At 37.3% G+C, this 21,341-nt stretch overlaps 1 protein-coding gene across 1 annotated transcript in view; it reads right to left on the bottom strand.

Moving 5' to 3' along the window:
- The window catches only part of LOC136884060 (intermembrane lipid transfer protein Vps13), an 816,621-nt gene that overhangs the window by 182,739 nt on the left and 612,541 nt on the right, over positions 1 to 21,341 (bottom strand). The window contains exons 41-42 of the mRNA XM_067156088.2: positions 18,852 to 18,989; positions 13,114 to 13,257 (exon numbers count right to left, since the gene is read on the bottom strand). Of these exons, the coding sequence (XP_067012189.2) occupies positions 13,114 to 13,257; positions 18,852 to 18,989 (282 nt within the window). The remainder of the gene's footprint in view (positions 1 to 13,113; positions 13,258 to 18,851; positions 18,990 to 21,341) is intronic.

The raw sequence follows: 21,341 nt of genomic DNA, 5'->3' as shown, positions 1-21,341 counted from the left end.
TATCACTGAAAATAAAAATATGAAAAACAGTCCTAAAGCAGTCTTATTCTAAGATGAAGGACAAAAGACAGGAAAGTGTGACTGCACTTTGCTCTTGAACCTGAATCCCAGTTCTTTTAGGATGATCAACATATGAGAGAAACACACACTGTTATTTAACCCATTTCTGCCCCTAGTACCCCAAAGTAACTGTCTGGAATAATCGTCGTTACCTGCCAAATCCTCCCCTGCGAACCATGTGACCTTTACATGTAATTAATCTCATTATTAGACCCTACTGAACTATGCTATGATATACTAACAATTTGTTGGTTATTTTGATCCACCTTTTCAATACAAATTACAGTTTGTGTTGCTAAGTTGTAATGTTACAACACTAATTTACCGGGACATGTTCCGCTTTTATTCATAAGCATCATCAGCCTGTACTATTGCCTCAAGGTTTGTCATTTTTGGGTTGTTGTTACAAATTTCATTACATTGAATGTAAATCTGATTTCAGTGATAACAATATTTAAAACAAGAATAATATACACATTAAAAATTATGACAATATGATTTGAAATGTTGAAATGGATTAACTCTTAATTCTAAAACACATTGACGTCCAAAACACAGTTTTTAATTTGGCTAAAAATTGTTTGCAATGTTAAAATTGATTCAACTATAATTTGGCATTAAAATTTGAGTCATAAATATAAATATAAATATTGGATGTTAATATATAGAAGCCGTTTTCCAACGAACTCAAGACTTCAATTCTAGATTATCATCATGACTAATCACGCATAATGCAAAATTACAGTCTTTTTAAATAACATTATTTATTTATTTATTTTTTTTTTCTAGGGGCTTTACGTCACACCGACACAGATAGGTCTTTTGGCGACGATGGGATAGGAAAGGCCTAGGAGTTGGAAGGAAGCGGCCGTGACCTTAATTAAGGTACAGCCCCAGCATTTGCCTGGTGTGAAAATGGGAAACCACGGAAAACCATCTTCAGGGCTGCCGATAGTGGGATTCGAACCTACTATCTCCCGGATGCAAGCTCACAGCCGCGCGCCTCTACGCGCACGGCCAACTCGCCCGGTAACATTATTTAGAGAGCACAATTCTTAACTATAATTCTCAATACTGAAATGTTACTGTAATCTAGAAACCAACGCACTTCAGAAACTATGGCTCCTATATATTAACATCCAATATTTATATTTATGACTCAAATTTTAATGCCAAATTATAGTTGAATCAATTTTATTTTAAAATTGCAAACAATTTTTAGCCAAATTAAAAACTGTGTTTTGGACGTCAATGTGTTTTAGAATTAAGAGTTAATCCATTTCAACATTTCAAATCATATTGTCATAATTTTTAATGTGTATATTATTCTTGTTTTAAATATTGTTATCACTGAAATCAGATTTACATTCAATGTAATGAAATTTGTAACAACCCAAAAATGACAAACCTTGAGGCAATAGTATAGGCTGATGATGCTTATGAATAAAAGCGAAACATGTCCCGGTAAATTAGGGTTGTAACATTACAACTTAGCAACACAAACTGTAATTTGTATTGAAAAGGTGGATCAAAATAACCAACAAATTGTTAGTATACCATGTGACCTTGCCGCGGTGGGGAGGCTTGCGTGTCCCAATGAAGTAGATAGCCGAGCCGCAGGTACAACCATATCGGATGGGTATCTGTTGAGAGACCAGACTAAGGAATGGTTCATCAAAAGGGAAGCAGCCTTTTGGTAGTTGCAAGGGCGGCAATCTAGATGATCGACTGATACGGCCTTGTAATAATACTCAACATGGCTTAGCTGTGTTGATACTGCTACACGGCTGAAAGCAACGGGAAACTACAGCCGTAACTACCTCCCGAGGACATGCAGCTCTCTCTCTATGAATGATGTACTGATGATGGCTTCCTCCCGGGTAAAATATTCCGGAGGTAAACTAGTCCGGGTGGGGACTACACGAAAGGGGGCAATCATCAGGAAGATGGATACTGATATTCTGCGAGTCGGAGCGTGGAATGTTAGAAGTTTGAATCGTTGTGGTAGGTTAGAGAATTTGAAAAGGGAGATGGATAGACTAAAGTTAGATGTAGTTGGTATAAGTGAAGTACGTTGGCAGGAAGAACAGGATTTTTGGTCAGGTGACTACCGAATTATCAACACGAAATTAAACAGGGGAAATGCAGGAGTTGGTTTAATAATGAATAAGAAAATAGGGCAGCGGGTAAGCTACTACAACCAGCATAGTGAAAGAATTATTGTCTTCAAGATAGACACCAAACCAATGCCCATCACAATAGTTTAGGTCTATATGCCTACTAGTTCAGCGGATGAGGAAATCAAAAGAATATATGAAGATATAGAAGATTTAATACAATATATAAAAGGTGACAAGAATCTAATTGTGAAGGGAGACTGGAATGCAGTGGTAGGCCAAGGAAGAGAAGGTAATACAGTAGGAGAATTTGGATTGGGACAAAGGAACGAAAGAGGAAGTCGGCTGGTTGAATTCTGCACTGATCATAATTTAGTCCTTGCCAATACTTGATTCAATCACCACAAACGACAGCTGTATACGTGGACGAGACCTGGAGACATTGGAAGGTAATAGACAGACTTCATTATGATTAGGCAGAGATTCAGATACCAGGTATTGGATTACAAAACTTTCCCAGGAGCAGACGTGGACTCTGACCACAACTTGGTCATGAAATGCCATCTGAAGTTGAAGAAATTGAAGAAAGGAAAGAATGCAAAAAGATGGGATCTAGACAAGTTGAAAGAAGAGACTGTGAGGGATTGTTTCAAGGAACATGTTGCACAAGGGCTAAACGAAAAGGCTGAAGGAAATACAATAGAGGAAGACTGGATACTCATGAAAAATGAAGTCAGTAGGGCTGCTGAAGAAATGTTAGGAAGGAAGAAAAGATCAACTAAGAATCAGTGGATAACTCAGGAGATACTAGACCTGATTGATGAACGACGAAAATACAAGAATCCTAGAAATGAAGAGGGCAGAAAAGAATACAGGAGATTAAAGAATCAAGTGGATAGAAAGTGCATGGTAGCTAGCGAAGAATGGCTGAAGGAAAAGTGCAAGGATGTCGAAGGTTGTATGGTCCTGGGAAAGGTAGATGCTGCATACAGGAAAATCAAGGAAACCTTAGCAGAAAAGAAATCTAGGTGTATGAATATTAAGAGCTCAGATGGAAAGTCACTTCTAGGGAAAGACAAAGCAGAAAGATGGCAGGAGCATATCCAACAATTGTATTAAGGTAAAGATGTAGATAATTTGGTTCTGGAACATGAAGAAGCTGTTGATGCTGATGAAATGGGAGACCAAATTTTGAGGTCAGAGTTTGACAGAGCTGTGAGTGACCTAAATAGGAACAAGGAATTGATGACATTCCCTCTGAATTACTGACTGCCTTAGGAGAAACCAGCATGGCAAGGTTATTCTATTTAGTGTGTAAGATGTATGTTATACCTATTCCCAAGAAAGCCGGTGCTGACAAGTGTGAAAACTACCGCACCATTAGTTTAGTATCTCATGCCTGCAAAATTTTAACACGTATTATTTACAGAAGAATGGAAAAACAAGTTGAAGCTGAGTTGGGAGAAGATCAGTTTGGGTTCAGAAGAAATGTAGGAACACGTGAAGCAATCCTGACTTTACGTCTGATCTTAGAGGATCGAATCAAGAAGGGCAAGCCCACGTACATGGCGTTCATAGATCTGGAAAAGGCATTTGATAATACTGGTTGGAGCAAGCTATTTAATATTTAGAAGGTGACTGGGATCAGATACCGAGAACGAAGGGTTATCTACAATCTGTATAAAAATCAGTCTGCAGTGATAAGAATCGAGGGCTTTGAAAAGGAAGCAGCAATCCAGAAAGGAGTGAGGCATGGTTGCAGTTTGTTCCCTTCCTTTTCAATATTTACACAGAACAGGCAGTAAAGGAAATCAAAGAGGAATTTGGAAAGGGAATCACAGTCCAAGGAGAGGAAATCAAAACCTTGAGATTTGCCGATGATATTATTTTATCTGAGACTGCAGAGGATCTCGAGAAGCTGCTGAATGGTATGGATGAAGTCTTGGGTAAGGAGTACAAGATGAAACTAAATAAGTCCAAAACAAAAGTAATGGAGTGCAGTCGAACGAAGGCAGGTGATGCAGGAAATATAAGATTAGGAAATGAAGTCTTAAAGGAAGTAGATGAATATTGTTACTTGGGTAGTAAAATAACTAACGATGGCAGAAGTAAGGAGGACATAAGATGCAGACTAGCACAAGCAAGGAAGAGCTTTCTTAAGAAAAGAAATTTGCTCACTTCAATCATTGATATAAGAATTAGAAAGATGTTTTTGAAGACTTTCGTATGGAGCGTGGCATTGTATGGAAGTGAACCATGGACGATAAGTAGCTCAGAAAGAAAGAGAATAAAAGCTTTTGAAATGTGGTGTTACAGAAGAATGCTGAAGGTGAGATGGATAGATCGAATCACGAATGAAGAGATACTGAATCGAATTGGTGAAAGGAGATCGATTTGGCTAAATTTAATTAATTGAAGGAACAAGAATCCACCTGATCGATACTTTCACTTTTATTTAGCCTTAGGCTATTTCAATAGACATTAGATTAAAAGTTCAGGACATGTTTCGAATGCGTTGCATTCATCATCAGCTGCTTGCATTTGGCAAAAGTAAAAATTAGCTAAAAGCAGTCTCACAATTTTCTTAAAACCTTAAAAACAAGTGTTAGTAGTGCGTGTGTGAATGGATGGGGGGGGGGGGGGGAAGAGGGGGGGATGCATTGAAGGCGTTTGTTAGTTAAACTAAGACTTATTATTAAAAATCTTAATGTTAAAAACACTGATGGACTAAAATACAGTTCACTATGAGTCTTGTGAATTTTCCATGAGTTCGTTGATTACTGAAGAACTTGTATGCACTGTGTGAAGTATTTCTGTTGAGCTATTAGTAAAAAGTTTCCTTGAGAAGGCATCCGGTGTTTTCACGTCTCTTATCTCCTGTTGAGTGGAGAGGTGTGGCTTGTTTCGAATATGAAGTTTGCTAATTTGTAGTTTGTATGAGAACAGTTGGATCGTCTGTATCACGATCTGTAACCTTGTCTTGCGTGTTAGTTTAACTTCCCGTGCTGCGGGAGTGGGTTTAATCCGGCTGCCTTCAGCCTTGTATTGTAACTCTTAAGTCTTAGTTTAACTAACAAACGCCTTCAATGCATCCCCCCCTCTTCCCCCCCCCATCCATTCACACACGCACTACTAACACTTGTTTTTAAGGTTTTAAGAAAATTGTGAGACTGCTTTTAGCTAATTTTTACTTTTGCCAAATGCAAGCAGCTGATGATGAATGCAACGCATTCGAAACATGTCCTGAACTTTTAATCTAATGTCTATTGAAATAGCCTAAGGCTAAATAAAAGTGAAAGTATCGATCAGGTGGATTCTTGTTCCTTCAATTAATTGGATCTTATAGTCGATACGGATATGAAGTGGATAGTTTGGCTAAATTTGACGAGAAGAAGAGATAGAATGATAGGACACATCTTAAGACACCCAGGACTTGTTCAGGTGGTTTTTGAACGAAGTGTAGGTGGTAAGAACGGTAGGGGTAGACCAAGGTATGAATATGACAAGCAGATTAGAGAAGATCTAGGATGCAATATTTATGTAGAAATGAAAAGGTTAGCACAGGATAGGTGGCATGGAGGGCTGCATCAAACCAGTCTATGGACTAATGACTCAAACAACAACAACCTGCCAACTACGGGCCTTTTTTGCAACTTCTTGAGTATGAGTTCCTGTAATGCTTGTACTAGCATGTTCTAGGATTAAGAAGGCTTAGGAAACAAAAGAAGAGAGAAAATTCAAACATTTGTTATCAGCTGTTTAGACTGATAATCGTTGCCTCAAGTACAGTAGATATTAAAAGAAAGGTCAACACAGAGGATAAAAGTGATATAGAATCTTTCAGGAGGTGCAAGTGAAGTTTTAGTGAATAAAGATTACGTTACTGAAACTATTATTAGTAATAACAACAATGTTAGTGAAAATAATGGCTGAGTAATCAGACAAAATGACCAAGAAAGGGAGGGTTGGGGTAGTGATTTGGAGGTGAGAAATCAACACTAGGACTCTTAGAAACACAGATTTATATTTTCTTGAATAATTTGCATGGTAGTTTAATGTTTGTAATATAGACTGATTTTCTGCATTTTGTGAAACCTGAGGATAAGATGCCTGAGAATGCATCCAGAAAAGAATTTGTATGGCTGTCTTTGTAGTTATATGCCAGGCAAGGACTTGATTATTCCAGTAATTCTTAGTGAAATTGCATACCCACAATGAAAGAAAGAAATTTGGGCTCAAGTTCTGAGGATGGTTATATTTCCAGCACTTTCATCTCAGGAGAGTAACAGATCCGTTTACACTTTGACGGACATAATCTCAGGAACAGGTATATGTATATCTAGTGTGATTTCATTGCTCATCCTGGCTAAGGAGTATCAAGAGAAATTTTGAGCAGAAGATCAGTATGTTCTGAGTTAATGATATTTATCTTCTCATAAACGTGTTAGAGAGTAGTATGGTCCAGACTTTCAAATTACATGTTATGTGAAAAATAGGGTAGAAGAAATGTTTACATTCAGTACAGATTGCTAAAAATGTGAATTTTTATTCCCTTGTATTTTTGTAAATTTTCTTTTTTACGTGTATTCATAACTTACTCTTTTTGTTAAGATTAAAATTTATGGGTGAATTGACAAACTGACATCTGCCCACAGATTTCTGGTCCAACAGCAGTACCTCAGCTATCTCAAGTGCTACCCATTGTAAAATGAAACCACATATCCAAGAGACAATTAGGAAGGAATTAGTCCATGTTGCTCACCCACAAAATGGTTTTCTGCTGCTTCCCATTTCAATTTAAAACGTACTTTCTTCAGGGCCACTAGCTCCAGTTAATTTTGAGTACACACAGCAAATCCATTACCACAGCAACAACATATGTTGTCAAACTCCGAATTCATACAAGCATTAAAACACAAGGAGATTTTAGCTACAAAGCTGCACAACTTTAACATGAAACAAAACAATGAGATTCATTTCCATTTTAGTACAGTGTGTTCAAGAAGTCACAAACATCACAGTAAGCAAGTTGGGTTTAATGCACAAACTAAAAGACATATAGCACTTACTAATAATGTTCATGGCCCTACATCCAAATCCAACCATGGGCGAAGTGAATTAAAAAATAGAATATGCTGCCACTTCGATATTTTGAAGTTACAGCTTCCTTTGGAGTGAATAAAAGATAGCAACAACTACCCCCTATAGTTGTAACTTTGTTTTTCTGGTATGGCAGTTTTAACTGCACTTCTGATGTTAATAAAGCAAAGGCAGTGCAATGTAGGTGTAGCTACAACTTCATTATTTTGGAGTCAGAGAGGGAACACTCCACTTCTGTCAGTTATTTATAGAGTCGCTTGTATATCTTTGTGTGTGTGTGTGTGTGTGTGTGTCAAGAACCTGTACATAAAGTCGACTGTCAACTGTAGCATCATACATTAAATAAATAATCACTGAATTCACTATCACAATCTAATTCCGCAATAACTTTATCACCACTTAATTAAAAATTTCTTCCACTATCACTCAAATCAATGTCACTCTCGTCTAAAAGTCTGGCTAATTACTTCTCATGCTCCCTGAACGAAGCCATGTTGCTAAGCAATGTCTGTTTACAAACTTGCATGGTCTTCAAAGGACTCTCCACAAAGCCTGAATTCAAAGAGATTATAACAATACAGGGCTTCAAATTGTAGTCAATAGATCACAGGAGCTTACTGTATCTGTGGTTCATGCATGTGTAACCCAACAAAGGAGTTATACCAAGAAGAAAATCATGTCAGGCAGGATCTGTGCAGGAAAATTTCATTGTGGGACATGGCCTGCTGCACGAGTTCTAAGGGTTAAAGAATTTTATGTTGTGTCTGGATGTTGAGCATTTTCTCTCATCCATATAAGAGAATTGGGATTAAGACGGATTTGTACACTATAAGTTCGGTAGAGCTACTGAGGTCATGATTATTAAAAAGTCATGATTCCCAGCCACCCAAATACTACCGTAGCATTTTTAAGGCAGTGATAAACTTCCACATCAAAAGTGGCTTTTACAAACAGTGGAAAGAAGTCAATATTTTGTAGTAGTACCTAGTTCGCTGTTACGTTTGGTACTTGGAAGTGGGTTCCTGGAGCTGGATGGGTGTAAGTCATTGGTCTTCTGAATGTTTAAGTTACTGCAAGTCCTAGCTTTTGATATGCCGGTGAGAAAGCATTTAGAATAACTTGAAGTTCTTCCTCAGATTGTGACATTACAGCATTGTCACCTCCTTACTGAAGCTCTATGATGGATGCTACAGATATCCTTTTCAACCTTAAGCCTGATAAGGTTGAAAAATTCACCTTCCATATCACACATGCACAATCAACAGATACAGTGTACTCCTGATTATTCGTATGCAGATTATCTGGTTTACGAATTATTCGAGTAACCTTAAAAAGAAAGTTTGTGAAATAGGCAAAGCTTTCAGCAATTTGAGTTGTTTTCAAAATAAACTCTTTTGTGCTGTGTTTAGCAGTCCATTATAACGAGAACACATAAGGCGATAAACTTATTTGCTATAGTAGATTGTTGTAATACCGTATTTCCCACAGAGGTCAGGAAAGATACAAAAATACACAGTAAAATCAGTATGGAACAGCAATAAGTATGTTCAAAACATTTTGTGGTTGTTTCCCATAAAGTGGCTTTAATTGTTAGTTATGGTATTTTCTAATTCTAATACTCTGTGAATACGTTTAGTTTTATAACAGTATCACCTAACTTAACCCTACCACGCATGTATTATGAAAATATATTTCAAGCCCCCTGTAGAGTTATGATAATCTTTCCACTATAAAAATTTACAGGGGAATGACCTCTATGAAATCTAACTAGACACGAAAGTACAATAATCTAACCTCTGAAATCAGTAATGCACACTGCCATATATGGACAAGCATCAAATTCTGATTTAATTTCAGTACATGATATTAAAATCACAGGATCATTTACTTCAACCTTTATTTTGAAGGACTTAACCCTCCGTTAGTGACGCACGGTGTCACAGACCGACGTCATAAATGATTGCGTCTCCTTCATTGCCCGTTGAAATCAGCTACCTGCGCATCAGGTTACCTTCATCAATTTCATTCTCGAGTATACTCACCACTGCACAAGTTCGAACAATAACTGTACAGGTCAGTGGAAGTCTTTACGGTCTCACACACCAAGGTCACGAAGAGTGTACACGGTCCAACAGACCGAAGTCACCAATCTCGTTTTATGGTTGCATGCAAATGAAAGGCATGATCTAGATTTTTGTGGATTTATGTGTACTCATTAGCTCATATTCTGGAGCCTAGTAGCATAAGCAGTGTTGATTGTTGCGTTCACTGTTAGAATTGTTAGATTGTTGTGCTAACACTAATGTTTCTTTACTGGTCAAGACAATATGGTTTTTTCTTCTTGTGTATTCAAGGATATGAATTTCGAAAGTGAAGAGTCCCATGTTAGGGAGCTCCTTAAAGTTGTTTTAGCCGACCCTGCTAGTCAAGCAGCAAGATTTGTAACAGGGGATTTCAGGAGAAAGAGTAGTGTATCAGAAATGTTAGAGGAACTTGGGTGGGAAACTCTAAGTAAGAGAAGGGAGAAAACTAGACTTATAGGATTATATAGAGCCTATACAAGAGAAGAAGCATGGGGAGATATCCATGAGAGGCTTCAGTTGGAAAATAATTATATCGGCAGGACTGACCACAAATATAAAATTAGAAGGAATTTTAGCAGAAGCGATTGGGGTAAATTTTCTTTCATTGGGAAGGGTGTGAAGGAGTGGAACAGTTTACCAGGGGTAGTGTTTGATCCGTTTCCAAAATCTGTACAGATATTCAAGAAGAGAATAAACAGCAACAGGGAAAATAAATGAAGTGTTAGAGGGCATTCGACCAGTGCAGGTTATTGTAAATTAAAAAAATGTGTGTGAATAAATTAATTCCATCCTCTGGTCTAAGGAGTTTGGACAGCCAAAGTAGGGGACTGCCTGTAGGGGTGAAGTACAGTGGGGGACTTCGAGGGCCCTGGGACCGCTACGGTAGCTGTGAAGGCCCTTCAAGAACTCTGAAAAATGGTGGCAAAAGGGGTTCTGGTTAAGACGCAGCAGGTCGTTATGCTACTTAGGTTCCAGAACGGGTAAAAAAAAAAAAAAAAGTAAAAAGTTTGCAATGTAAATATTTATCTTATACCAGTTGTATAGTATCATTTGAAGTAATTCCACATACTGTATATCAGTTGACTATATTTGTAAGTAGTACAGGAGATATTATAAGTAGAATTTTGTAAACAATATAAATTTATTAAGGATGAGCTGTGTGTTTAATAGAAAACATTGTTAGCGTAAATTGTATAATATTGTATTATAGGAAAATTTTCTTCTCTTGTTAATTTAATATTTAGTGCTTGACAATAATGTATTTTAGTGTACCATTTGCCACCGAGGTAGACACCTCATTTGCAAATAAAGAGATTTTGATTTGATTTGAAGAGGATGAAGCTGACCTCTCAGATGCTGATGGCTGGGACAATGAAAGTGACATTGAAGAAATCGACTCTGTTGAAGTATGAGAAGAAGATTCTAACAGTGAATAAGAATTAGATACCAATGATGAAATACAGTTTTATGCAGGTAGTGATTTTTAATTCTATGTAGGAAAGGATATAACCAAATGGAAGATACATTGTCCTCCGAAGGCTATACGAACAAGCTCCAAAAACAATGTAACATAGTTTCCAGGGTCTAGGGCGTCAGTGAAGGGCTTCAAAGAACCGACTGAAATCTGGAGGAAATTTTTTGATGGTCTTATGATAGAAATGATTGTGCAGTATACTAATCAACACATAGCGCAAAAATCTCTGGGGCGGTATAAAAGGAAAACTTATATCAGACCAACTGATAGTAATGAAATTCAAGTTCTGATTGGAATTCTATTAATGAGTGGTGTGAAAAAATCCAATCGGCTGAATGCAGATGAACTCTTTGCTACTGATGGTAGTTCACCAGAAATAATTTGCCTAGCCATGTCACTGCAGAGATTTAGATTTCTCCTACAGCACCTAAGATCTGATGACAGAAATACATGCCACGAAAGAAGATCCAGTGATAAACTTGCTCTGATTCGAGATATCCTTGACAGCTTTGTAGTAAATTTGCAAAGCCCATTACAGTACGTCTCAATGCGTGACCGTTGATGAAATGTTGCTGGGATTTCATGGACGCTGCAGTTTCCGTCAATTTATGCCATCTAAGCCAAACAAGTATGGTTTGTCATGCCGAGATATTTCATATATCAAATTTAGAAGTTTATGTAGGCAAGCAGCCTGATGGTCCTTTCCAAACCAGCAAATCTCCCCTAGTAGTTGTTAAGAAATGTCACTACAGATAACTGGTTCACTAGTGTTGAGCTTAGCGACTTACTCCATGGTCAATATAATCTAACTTTGTCAGGCACCATTCGGAACAACAAACGTCAGATTCCCCCTGAGTTTCTACAGCAGCAATCGAGGCCTATTCCATCAACAATGTTTGGGTTTTGCAAGGACTGCACACTAGTTTTTCACATTCCTGTGAAGGGCAAAAATGTTCTATTCATCAGTTCCATGCACGACGATGACAGCACTGATGACGCAACAGTAAAAGCTAAAATTATCATGTCATATAACAAGACTATGATCGGTGTTGACGTGGTCGATCAACTGAATGCTTATTGTATTTGCGCTAGGAATACTGCTCGCTGGCCCATGGTGATTTTCTTTGGATTACTTAACATTTCAGGCATAAATACTCAGGTGATATTTAGTCATAACTGCTCATCTGCCAAAATTGTCCAGCATAAATTCCTGACTGGGTTGGCTATTGACCTAATGAAGAACCATGCCGTTCTAAGAGCTTCTATTTCCAATATTCCCAGAATAACTGCAGACAGGCTAAAGGAAATTTACAACATCAAGGAAGATGTCCTACCTAGATTAGAACCATCAAAGGAAATGGGAAGGTACAGGGTCTGCACGTCTAAGCAGAACTGGAAGACAAAGTACTTCTGTAAGAAGCGTCATAAGTATTTGTGTCTTGAACACGCAAATGTTGCATGCCATGACTGTCTTGAAGGTTAATTGTGCACTGATGCAAATTTACATACTTTAGATTTCAATCATGATTGTTTGTTTTCTTTTCAACAGAGTTTATCTGGATATTTTGCAAATTTCACTTGTCATAATTCAGTTATAATTTCTCCTTATTATTGCTTATAGATAAGTGTATTTTAAATAAAGGTTAAGATGGTATAATACTTATGTATTATACCCTTCCTTGAAAATATACTCTAAAATAATGAAAAGTATGGAATTATTTAAGGCAGGTCGACTGGACCAAAGTCACTAAAGTAGAGTAAATTTCACATCACTAACAGAGGGTTAACAACTGAAGTCACCCACGTTATTAATCGACGTCAAAAGCACATTTGAATATCAATGATACCTTGCTCATTCACATAGCGATTGATACAGAAGATGACCAATCATACTCAATAAGAATGCTGGACTGTATAATTATTGATTATAAAAAAAAAAGTGCCCTAATTTACTTGTAATAACAGATGAATCAGTGAAAGGGTTCTCACTTTAACCAAAGGGTATTATAGAGATTAATATAGGAATTTCTGAGGGGTATATAAAAACTGTTGTTACAATGGGGTTCTCGCTACATGCCATACCTCCTATAGCGGACTTCAACTGTAGATACTGTATGTTCCCTTTTTTGATGCCAATCATTAAAAAAAAATTAAATTGGGTTATCTGTTTTTTATTTCATTTTTGTGCACATTCTCCCCTTCATTAGCCCAAATAATTGGAAATACACTGTAATTAGTGAGGAACTATTTAAAAAAGAGAATAATGAACAGAACTCACCTTGTTATCCAGTCGTAATAATACAGTGTATACACTGTTGTACGAGAATGGTGCAGTAACTTCAGTAGTACCAACCACTCTTGCCCTCAGATTCTTTGTGTCTGTATCACGAGGCCAGAAAGCACAGCATCCTTCAGGTTCAACCTATGAAATTAAAATACATTATAATGAAAAACACAAGTCTTTTCAAGTTATAAAAATGAATTGGTAATTTGAGAACCTCAACAGCTCCATTTTTTGTGAAAATTGAATTATCACTGGATACCTGTACTATGAGGAAAGACAGCAAAATGTGCAGAAATACCATGTCTTGACAATTAAATACAGATTTTACATTTGGTTAAAAATTATATATTTTTTTCCAATTGTCTGCATAGAGAGTTTTGTTTTCTCCTAAATTACTTCTTAAAACATGCAAGGTTTCTCAAATGACCAATTCCTGATCTCATGGTCAATTCCTGCCATCATTTCTTAGAATACTGAGTTTGCAATAGTGCTACTGGAGTAAAAGAAACAGCCGTTTAGGAATAGTTCTAGTCCGTTGCCCAGGAGATACCCGGATGTATGACAATATCACATGTAAATAAACCCTTCTGAAAGGTTTCTCTCGTGTCGATGCAAAACGCAAAAGAATGGTCTTCCTCAAGGAAGTGGGCTAGCTCCTTTACTTTTCAATATATACTAACGACCAGCCACATCCACCTCATACTAAAAGCTTCCTATACGCTGATGATCTGGCCTTGGCTACTTAGAGTGAATGCTTTGAAAGAGTAGAAAACAATCTCACTTCAGCATTGGATATTTTGTCTCACTACTATGAGACCAATAATCTAAAACCAAAACCATCAAAAACTCAAGTATGTGCTTTCCATCTGAAGAACAAACAAGCCTCAAGGAAGCTGCAAGTGAAGTGGAAGGACAAAGTTCTAGAACATAATTACACACCGAAATACTTGGGTGTTACTTTGGATCGTTCTTTAACTTACAAGGAGCACCGTTCAAACATCAAGGCAAAGGTCTCCTCTTGGAACTCCCTGCTCCGTAAAGTGATAGGTTCAAAGTGGGGCGCCCACCCTCATACGGTAAGGACAACAGTCTCAGCACTTTGTTACTCAACAGGGGTGTATGCTAGTCCCGTTTGGTATAAATCCACACATGCCAGAAAAGTCGATGTTGTCCTGAATGAAACGTGCAGACATATTACAGGATGACTGAAACCAACACCAACAGACAAATTGTACTCTCTTGCAGGAATAGCCCCTCCTGAGATCAGACTCGAAGTAGCTGAAAATATGGAGAGGTTAAGGGCTTCTACCAGATCAGCCCACCCCCTACATGGACACGAACTACCACCAACTCAATTGAAGTCCAGGAACAGTTTTATGCACTCCTCATCCCCTGCTAGTGCAGAAGCAAAGAAGACCAGACTTCTACTCTGGAATCAGAAGATCCCTTTTCATCCTGAATGCTTAAAATTGGAGGAAAAGCTTCCCCTGGTCATGAAGAAACCTGGACTACATGGAAGGCACTGAACAGACTAAGAGCAGACATTGGAAGATCAAAGGACAACATGAAGAAATGGGGCCTCCTGAAGGGCAATCAGACCCTATGTGAATGCGGCGTGGTACAAACAACAAGGCACCTTATTGATTGCCCTCTGTGCCCTGTAAAATGCACAGAACTTGATGTGGCACAGGCCAGTAACAGTACTGTTAACGTGGCCAAATGCTGGGCCGATATTTTGTAAATAACTCTTTAATTTTATGTAATATTGTTATTTCATATATTTTCTAATTTGCATCTGTAATCTATATTGTGCTACTGAAATAAATAAATAAATAAATAAATAAATAAATAAATAAATAAATAAATAAATAAATAAATAAATAAATAAATAAATAAATAAATAAATCCAAAAGAGATCCAACAAGGAATTCTACAGCAAAATAGAGAAAATTACCGATACAATCAGAAAAAGACGGGCACGATTTTACGGTCATCTGAAAAGAATGGACGGAAGAAAGTTAACTAAAGAAATCTTTCACTTTTTTGATTCAAACCCCAAAACCACAATTCCCTGGTTTAGAAATACCAACGAAGACCTGCAAATGCTACATATTTCAGCTGAAGATGCCCTTAACAGAGATCTATTCCGCAAGAAAATATTGACGAACGGGCTAAACCGAGATGAGCAACCGAAGAGAAGACATGGTGCCCCTTGGACAGAGGAGCATAAGCAGGCCCACTCACAAAGAATGAGGGAAATTTGGGCTCTAAAGAAGGCCAAGTTCAGTGTCAAATGCAACAAGACTTAACGTGGTCCTTGACGGCCCCAGCGAATTATATATATATATATATATATATATATATATTAGTGGTGGTGGTGGGGTAGGGATGAGAGTTTAAGTCCCTTTCACTGTTATGAGTTTTAAGATACACAGAAGTACTGAAATTTTGAGCTGAGAGAGGATTAACATTGCAACAAATCTTTTGACCCAGACCTCATGCATTTAAGCCCCCCTCCCTAAATGCCACCTCACTGATTTAGTAGTGGTGGTTATAGCTTCAAGGGGAAGTACAACTGGGCAACCATCCTCGCTGACTAATCCACCTTGGCCTTAGAATGTAAGTGCCTTTCCAATTATGCTCTGCAGTTAGTCTGAACAAAAATAAAATCTGGATGGACATAAATTATAGGTTTAATAAAAATTGAGGTAACAATGCAAAACCCGTAACAGAAATAAACAAATAAGTGACAAATCTAGCCATACATAGAAAGATAGGAACATTAGGAACACATGATGGGATAAACAAAATGACATCAGCATCAGAAGAGGGAGCAATAGAAAGGAGACCAGGACAAACATGAAACAAAAGGAAAAGGACAATTACTGATTTTTCATGCATTGCTCTTTTCAGGGAGGTTCCCTCATCTCCAATCCCAGTTAATTTGCATTTTCATGCTTGACTGTCTTCTCTTTCTATTGCTCAATTTTCTGTTGTTCCTATTCATGTTTCTATGTTTGACAAGATTAGCAACTTGTTAATTCCTTTCTATTACTTATGTTAAACTGTTTGGTTCCGTTTCTCCTTTTGTGTTTGTCCTGCATTTTTGGTGTTTTACCACCTGTATTCATCAATACTTTTGCCCCTTTATCATGTTTAGCTGGCTTTCCTGTAATCCTACACTTCCTCAATGAATGTTTGAAGCCTGGCCACCTCACAAAGCTGGAAAGTACCTTGTTGGAGGCTGAGAAGAAATGGATATACAGTAGAAGAACAGGAAAATGCCTACCTGAAGAAGCTCCCTTTTCCAATGCTAACCTGTCATTGTGTTTATCCCATTATATGTTGCTATTCACATGTTCCTTTTTATGATGTTTTCACTAAAATGAACAAACTGTGTTTATGTCTAGTTCAGAGGTAGAAGCTAAGTGATGTAGATGGATTAAAAGATACTGTCTAAGAGACAATGCACAGACAAAGGAAATAAAAGTACTATTTATCTGGAAAGTTCTAGGATTTTTTCTTACATGGAGATTATATAAATTTTATGCTCTTAAGAATTAAATAATTAATCCTAAAATTCATCAGGGTTTCTTTTCTACAACTTGAATTCATCTAATGTGCAAGTTGGCTGTGCGGTTAAGGCTGCATAATTGGGAGCATGAATTCGGGAGATGGTGGGTTTAAATCCCACTATTGGCACCCCTGAAGATGATTTTCCATGGTTTTCCATTTTCACACCAAGCAAATTCTGGGGTTGTAACTTAAGGCCATGGCCGCTACCTTCCCAATCCTCTTTCTCATCCTTGTGTCGCCAAAAACCTTCAAAACATTTGTGCGATAATAAACCAAAATCTTAAGATATAATTTCATGATGACCCATATTGACAAACAATCACAATTGCAGAAGGATTCACCTGTTCAATACATATTAATATTGACGCAAGTTATACGGTATTCTCATTAAATACATTATGAGACTAGTTTGACCCATTAGGGTCATCTTTAGCCATACAACTAAAATTGACAATTCATGTGGTAGGAGTACAAAACACATAAGTTATATGTTTAAAATAAACACTTTAAGATTTAAATCTACAAACTGTTATGTAGATGCTCAGAATAAAACAGAGAAGTGAACATGATGTTATTTGCAGATGATATTGTGATTTGGGGAGAAGATGACAGGAAGGTTCAAGAACAGTTGAATGTGGTGAATGGGAAGATCGAAGAATGTGGATTGAAAATAAGTGTAGAAAAGAGTAAAACTCTTGTTATGACTAGAGGGGAAAAGAAGGGAAAGGTCAGATTAGACTTGCAGACAAGCCCCTGGAAGTAGCGGAAACGTTTAAATACCTGGGGAGTGAATTAATGGAGAATGCTCGACTGGATGCTGAGATTAGTAAAAGGATTCAAGCTGGAAGTTGTTTCTATCATAGCGTAAGAAACATGTTATGGGACAAAGATGTGCCAACGGAAGCAAAGGATACTATGTACAAGCTGTATTAAGTACCCATAACAACTTATGGAGCAGAAACTTGGACAATGACAAAGAAGGATGCGAGTCGAATACAGGCAGCCGAAATGAAGTTCTTGAGGAGTATGATACAGAAGAGTAGAAGAGACAAAATGAGGAATGAGAAAATCCGGGAAGAAATTGGAGTGGAAAAAATGAATGATAGAATAGAGAAGAGCCGACTAAGATGGTTTGGGCACATAAAGCGAATGAGCGACGAAAGAACGCCGAAAAAGGTGATGGAAATGCAAATCCAAGGAAGGAGAGGCCAAGGACGACCACGACTGAGATGGAAGGATACCATCCAACGTAGCATTTTAGAAAGAAACGTGGACTGGGACACAGTGTTGGAGGAGGAGTGGTGGAAAGACCAAAGAAAGTGGAGAGGAACCATATTTGCCCCTACCCGGCTACGGCTGAGCCACAGTTTTTTAGAAAAGCTACGTCCTTGTTTAGTTTACATATTTTTTGTCTTAAGATTAAGAAATTTGTTCATTTGGTATTTTGCCTGGTTGGCTACTACATTACAAGTCATTAATCTCATTTTTTGGTACGTATTGACAACAGTTATCACATTCAGTTTACAAAGTATACATTTATTATTCACCTATTCAATACCTACACTACCACGTTTTGTGGTTAAATAATCATAAAAGATTGAAAAGTTGTGGACATGTTTCGCCCTTCTTATTGGGCAACATCAGCACATTAGCTAATCTTAAAACAAACAATTTTATTGAGAATGATTGTATTCATCATCATCATCATCATCATCATCATCATCATCATCATCATAAGTAATTCTCATATCTTTTCCTGGCTTTCAAACATTTCTCACAAATCGTAACACAAAACAATGATATTTTATAATGTTATTGGTGGTTAGCCCAAAAAGAAGTGAACTACGGTGAAATGTTCTTGTTATATAGAAAGTGATAGATGAATTTATGCATGAACTTTATCTATCATCTGAAATTGTGATTTCAATGACTAAGGATGTACATTAAATTAATTGGTTCTCAGTCCTGTTTTCTGAGCATTTTAAAAGGCAGGTTTGAACAATGCCAGAACAGAAATTTTAGAAATATGCTTGTTTAGGGGCTTAATGTCATTTGACTTGTACAACGGAATGAAGTTGCCCAGATATTGCCTACCCCACTGTACACTATGGCCAACATGTCTGATGTACATAACCAAATCAGAATCATCATCTTACCTTAAACCAGGGATCAGCTGGCCTTGATGCTTCTTGACACTCAATTGGAATCTTGGAGTTGTTGATAAGAACATAGTACGGAGTGAATGTCACCTGCTTGGTAAGTGTTGAATATGTCAGCTGAATGCTTATTCCGACCTAAAAAAAAAGTATCATTCTTTTATGATAAATTTATAAATCGATTCTATTTATTAATAACACAAAAATATTGAAAATGTCTCTTCTAGGGATAATAATGTAGCCAGACCAGAGTTTTAAGAAATGTAATAAATAATTGTGTCGTATCCTCCTGTTGCATACAATATGAGAAATGATTTAGTCCATCACAAGTTAAAAAAAAACTATCATGCATGGTGATGAGCAATATTTTGCAACACTTGCTCACTGTCACATTGAATTATCTAGAATAGGCCATGTGTGAAATAACTGTGGTGCACTCTGGTGGCAAACACGTCAAATTTTAGTCGGGAGCGAATGCATATGAACTCTGCTAGGTCAGGCAGTGTTCTATTGAGTTTCAAGTTACATCTTATGTGATATGGCTGAAAGGGTATGCAATACCTCTACATCTAAAAGTAATAATAACTGTTCCATAGCTGGTTGTAATTTCATATATAAGATCTGTCCTCCTGGAACCAACTTTTTTTTTCCGTTCTTCCTAACACCAGTAAACACTGTATAAGAAGGAAGGTATGGATTTCAGTGTTGAAACAGGAATCAAAGCACAACAATGGACCCCAACAAAGAACGTTTGGGTTGGTATCAGACATTTCATTGATGGAGTTCCTTGAAGAGATCCTGATAGCCCTGGGTATGTTTCAAGATTATTTATGACTCCAAGTTCAAAACATGATGAATGTTTACAAGAGGCAGTTTCTATGCATTATAAAAGAGACATTAAGGCACGGTAGTAGTAATATTGTCAAAACATATGTTAATACAATTAATATACACCAGTGCTCTACCTAGGACCTTTTTTTTTTTTTTTTTTAATGGGTACACCACCCTGCCGTTTTTACAGACCGCCCGGCTAACATAACCTAAGTTTGTGCTAGTTACATAATTTAAATACTGTATTTACGTGAATAATCCCTGCATATGTTTAAAAAAAATTGCAGTCACGAAATTGGGGTGTGGGTTTTATTTGCGTCAATGTTGGCAATACGCTCCTGGCTCACCAAGTTTTCGATAATGGGTGTACAGTTATGCTTTGTGTAACCGAAGATGGAAGAAAACAGCCCCCATATGCCATATTTAAATGGAAAAAAATTCAGACTTTTAATTTAAAACTGCCCTTACATTTTTAAAAATAGTGTTTTACACAGTAATTTAAATTCAAAATTTTTCCATTTCATGATAGAATGCATCTTCCGGAACGTGTAGGGATAGCTTTCCGCACTTTCACTCACTTCGGTGTGTTGACAGTTTGATACTTTGTTTCATAGCTGCTAAGCTCGAGTGAAATCATAATTATTTTGTATTCAGCGTTTTAAGGAATGCCATAGTATCACATAACAGGCAGCATGCAAAGAACCAGAATCTGCTAACACTGGCGATTCTTTTTGGCAATGCTGACAGTTGGCGAAAAAGCGTGGCTCATAATTATAATCAATTCAAATGCAACGGACAATATTGTCAATGCCAATGAAACTGCATTGGTTTTTATTTTGCCTGGCCCAAATGGACTTTTTAAAAGGAGAAGGTTGCTGTATTGTGTTGCAATGCAGGCGGAAGCGAAAGACTTCCTCCCCTTGTCATAGGAAAGTTCGATAAACCACGATGTTTTAAGGCCATTGGGTACTTTCTGTGCAAATACAAGGCATCTAAAAATGCATACAGTACAGTAATCCAATGAATAAAGTACTTGCACAGGGGAGCCAGCATAGACTTCTCGTCTTTGAATATTTCTTTTTTTCTTGCGTTGCGTGAGGTTATGTTTGTCAGTGAGTTATCCAAGTGAATTATTTGAATACTGTAAATGCACCTTGTTGGATACATTTTGGAAATAGTTCTTTTCCATTGCATGTGAAAGGTTTAAACTATGAATCAATGTTAATTGCATGCAGTAACAGATATTAGAATTTTTTGACGCGGCAAGGGTTGGCATTTCTGGAGTACGAGTTGGCAGTTAATTCGAAATCACGTAATTTCGAAGGCTGATTATTGTGTCCCAACGACTTTGAACTAACGAGGTTTTACCATATCGCTAAACTAACATCCGAGTTCTCCGTTGTGTCTGTTTCAACTGTTTACATTGCATGAAACAGAATTATCCACCGCCGGTCATGTTAATATCTGTGTACAGAAAAGATTGTGTATGTAAAGTGTTTTAGACGTGATGTGTAAAGAATCTAAGTAATTTAGGAGAGAATACTAGCGATGCAAGAGACAACGAACCTTTCGATCTACAGGGAATGGAGCCTACTGCAAGTTCAGATTAATGAAATACCTAAGGCCTACTCGATAATTTTCATGGCAAATACATTTTAT

This window comes from Anabrus simplex, chromosome 1 (assembly GCF_040414725.1).
Source record: "Anabrus simplex isolate iqAnaSimp1 chromosome 1, ASM4041472v1, whole genome shotgun sequence".
NCBI classification, from domain to species: domain Eukaryota; kingdom Metazoa; phylum Arthropoda; class Insecta; order Orthoptera; family Tettigoniidae; genus Anabrus; species Anabrus simplex.
The sequence above is the reverse complement of the archived record's forward strand: the minus strand, read 5'-3'. Positions and strand labels throughout refer to the sequence as shown.